A 4,191-nucleotide genomic window follows, 5' to 3' on the forward strand; every position below is an offset into this window, starting at 1 on the left:
GTCTCTTTGGCCAGCTGCCGCAAAACAGGCATATTTCGGTTGATGCCCGTGGTGGTGTTCTCCACTATGGATCCTCCTCCTGCTTTACGGTAACACAACAGCTCTTCCTTCACCGCCTCGATCTCTTGATTCAACAGCAGGTTCTCATGGTGGCTGTACGGATTCTGCTGCAACCAGTGAAGGTGCTTCATCTCAATGGGAGCTGCGGCAAGGCCCTCGTCTCCAGGTGCTGGGGAAACGTGGCTGCACTCAAACGTCATTGTAAGGTGTTCGTGGGTCATGGTGCGGCCCAGCTGATCGGGCTCTATCAGACCCAGCACCGTCTGGACCTTACCGCTCTGTTCAGGCATGGTTCTGCGATCCTGTCCAACAAATAGTTACAGTTAGTAAAATAAATAGGGTTGCTAAGCACTGTTTATGTTGCACTGGCAACACAGATGTGTGCAGTCTGTGATATTATTACAATCCATGCACACATAGTTGAAAGAATAAAAATTATTTAAATGTCTTTTTTAACTTATCTCTCCATTTTTACTAAGAAAGAAATAATTGCATGCTTGAAGAAGACGAAGTGCATGCTTGGCTGCTGTAAAACTGTAGGCTGCTGTACAAATGACTCATCTTGGCTGTCCACCACCACGCCTGGGTGGTTAGGACTTTGCGCTGATTGAAGAATATAGACTGAGTTCCAAATACGGTATGCATAAGTAAATTAACTTGCAATGCATGCAAACAAATGCATGTATTAAGATGCATGCTCGTGCCGTCGAGATTATTAATAGTTCAGTATATACAGAATATCCGCGCAACCGTATTCACATCAGACAACAAGCATATATGATTGAGATTCTGAAATTAGACAGAACTGACGTTACAGACTGCGAGACGTCCTCAATAACAATCGTTTAAAAAGTTCACCACAACAGGCGATACGCATGCAATGTTACTAGCTGTTATTTTTAAATCACACAAGGTGATGCAGTTAGTGACTCATAATAAACAATAAAAGATACCGTGAGAAGCAAGACCTGCAAGCAAGTTCAACTTCCAATTTGCAGCACTGAGCGGAGCAACAAGGTCTCGCGATTTTATGTGTAACTTATATCGCGAGACTTGACGTTACCTCTACCTCTACAATTAAACGTGTTCAAAGCGAAATAATGAAATTAATAAACAATCAAATGTTTAAGAACGAATGCGGTACCTCTAATTCGAAGATGTGGATAAATTTAGATAGTTCGCCTGTTTTTAAACCTCGAGTCGCTTTTGCCACGCCCCTTTCTGTTCACTGACGTCTATGAGAGGTGAACTTTATTATGTAAGGACTCTTTGTGGAAATCGGGATTTGGAAAATACACCCTCACTCAAGTGAGTGCCCTAAGCAAATACAGCCTGTTATTATGAAACAGAACATTTGGAAACTATGAGGCCGAAAATCCAGTACTATTTTTGTGATAGGTTATATAGCCTATGAAATGTTTCAACAATAATTGCTGTGTTTCCATGTGAGTCCATGGTGGAAAAAACAGCTTTAACTTGCTTAGACCAGCATATCAGGTTTAACATTTTCCTGCAGATGCATTATAAGTTTAACTATTAATTATTTCATTTATGTATTGAATTCATTTATTGTGCTTGTGTCTGTTAATTATTTATATGCCCTGCTGCTATTTTTACAGCCTAATGAAAAGTGTTTGCCAAATGTACATGAGGGATATCATAAATCTTGGTAAATTGTATTCTTTGTTATTAGAATTACATCAACTGACTAACGCAAATACTTTGCATATTGAGAAAGCAATTTGTATGCAACAAAGTGAACATATAAGCTCGATCTAACCATTGATCCATGATTTTAAAGTGACATGTTGAGCCGTGATACATTTTCCCTGCACACGTCTGATCTAACTAATAGTGACAGGTCCTGGGGAGTTATCTGACCAGGGATTCGTGTACAAAATTAGTCCTGAGAGAGAGTAGGAAAGACTATTAAGTATCAACCCACTGCAAATTGCCAAACAGCGGTGAGCATCCCATGTCAGTTTCAATTCATCCCCTATGAAATATAAAAAGCCTGCACTCACTGTTAGTAAAGATAGCTATTAGTAGAATCAGTAATCTGATTTTCCTAATCTTGACTTGGCTTGTTATTAGTCCTGTTCAGTTTTTTTCTTATATCTTTTATAATCCATTAGCATTGACAGCAATTCGCTGTGTATAATGAGATGACCTCCACAGACATTGTTGTCAATATTGTTTCTGACAGTGCAGCCACAGAAAATAATAAAAAGGCCCATCAGAGACTACAAGATCCATATGTCTATACATGGAATGAAGGTATGATATCTCATTAGAGTTTTCAGGGGTATAATATTTTTGAAGATGTTTGTCAGCTAACTAATGGCCCAGAAGAGTCAATGGTCCTTATGTGAATAAATTCACAGAATAATCCAGTGTAGGATTTCTGTCTTCAAAAACAGAAACCATTGAATCTGTGAGCAGACACAAACGAACATTGAATCTCTGCATTCCACCGGAAAAACTAAAGGTTCTCCTCCCCAGCCATCTGCGGTCGTAAAACTACATAAAGGGTCAGCTCAGTGTCTCAGCAGTTCCTGTCCCCTTCGGCTTATCTTCTCAAGAGACTCAAAGAAAAGCACTAAGACCGCAATAACTGACCCCTGCATCTGGACTAATTTAAGCAACAGAACGTCAGGGTTGTCTCGTGACTGGCTTCAGCATAAATAAACTATCTAATAACCAACAGAACAAAGAACCTGGTATCTGGAAATGTTCCAGCGACAGACACTCCTGGATCCCATGACCGTTTAACGCATAAATTGATAGTCCGATAAACAGAAAGCGACAGATTAATAGCTCCATGTCCGAGCAAGAAGAATGGCAGATCTCCACCTGTGACAGTGTCATGACCTCAGGACATCTCCCCTCTTTCTCCCTGCATTCCAAAAGGGACGCATCCTTTTCCTACTTTCCAGAAAAGCGCGCGGTTCTCCTGTCACAGACAAAGAAACAGAACTTACACAGACAATTCAAAAGACAATCATTTATGCGTATAACAGGGCAACCATATTCACAAATAATATGTTGTATGTCTTATATATATGCTTGAGGTGTCAAAATGCAACCTTGCAACTTTAATCAATGTTTTGTTAACCCCTTTTAGCAGATAAAGCTATTAATATGTGAAGTTTAGTGTTGAATGAAAGCGTGTGTTAATTGCCGAACAGCAGTCTGAATGAAAAAGTGGGAAGTATGTACAATACTCGCATTAAGAAACTTTATAGAAGTATCAACCAAATCTTCGCAAAGATATTTCTCCACATGATAAATTGAAGCCTCATGTTAATGTATGCACGCTCCGCCTTGCAAGAAGTCGATTGGAAGATCGTGCCGTGGGACGGGCTTATGCCGTGGATCAAAAACCCAATGCAAGACAGACTCAGGGCGCTCGCTTGTTTCTTCGCCTTTCGCCGTTTTAATAGCACTCCAACCTGTGCTCACACGCTTACCATCAAAGCGATCGGTCATCCAAAACTCAACCACTTCAGTTGAAACTTCGTGATTGCCAGAGATCTTCAAAAGCCTAAAGTCTTGCAAACTCAGACTTTTCAGGAGAACTGCTCAAGCCTCTGCGTCATCAAGAAACCAACCAATCTCCGAGGGGAATTCTCAGAAACCACGTCATCCAGACACCCGACCAGTAACCAATCAAAAGCCGGGATTCCCTCAAGCAGCCAAACAAGGAAACGTCACCCAAACACAAGTAAACTAACAAAATCTTCTATCTGCTGAACTGGTGCCAAGCTAATTTTAAGCAGTAAACCTAAGCCAAGTCTCTGCTTTATGAATTTTCTCAGGTTGCAAGTACAAGAACTGTAGCGAATATCTTGCTAAAACTTTGGGCTTACCTCAGAACTTCATTTACATAATTTCCCTGAACCTTTGTGTGTATGTGTGTGTATGTGTGTTTTTAGCTTAGGTTAATGTAATCTAGAATAGCCAATAAATTCTTGTTTCATTTATAAAGAATCATTGTCTTGCGTTGTAATTTTAAAGTTAAAACTCTGCCTAGATCCTTGTTACCTTGCTCAAAATTAATACGATTACCATTTTGTTTATGTGTTGTCAACACAGTCTCACTCCCTACTCGTCAAATGTCTGACGCATGGT

The 4,191-nt window shown here is 40.2% G+C and overlaps 1 protein-coding gene across 1 annotated transcript in view; it reads right to left on the reverse strand.

The window, feature by feature from the left end:
* The window catches only part of pter (phosphotriesterase related), a 7,616-nt gene extending 4,585 nt beyond the window's left edge, over positions 1 to 3,031 (reverse strand). The window contains 2 exon segments of the mRNA XM_016291563.1: positions 1 to 362; positions 2,914 to 3,031. The exon segment at positions 1 to 362 is cut by the window's left edge and continues 17 nt beyond it. Coding sequence (XP_016147049.1) covers positions 1 to 362; positions 2,914 to 2,928 — 377 coding nt within the window. The 5' untranslated portion in view covers positions 2,929 to 3,031.
* Positions 3,032 to 4,191: the final 1,160 nt, after the last annotated feature.

This window comes from Sinocyclocheilus grahami, unplaced genomic scaffold, assembly GCF_001515645.1.
Source record: "Sinocyclocheilus grahami isolate Dianchi unplaced genomic scaffold, SAMN03320097.WGS_v1.1 scaffold273.1, whole genome shotgun sequence".
NCBI classification, from domain to species: Eukaryota; Metazoa; Chordata; class Actinopteri; order Cypriniformes; family Cyprinidae; genus Sinocyclocheilus; species Sinocyclocheilus grahami.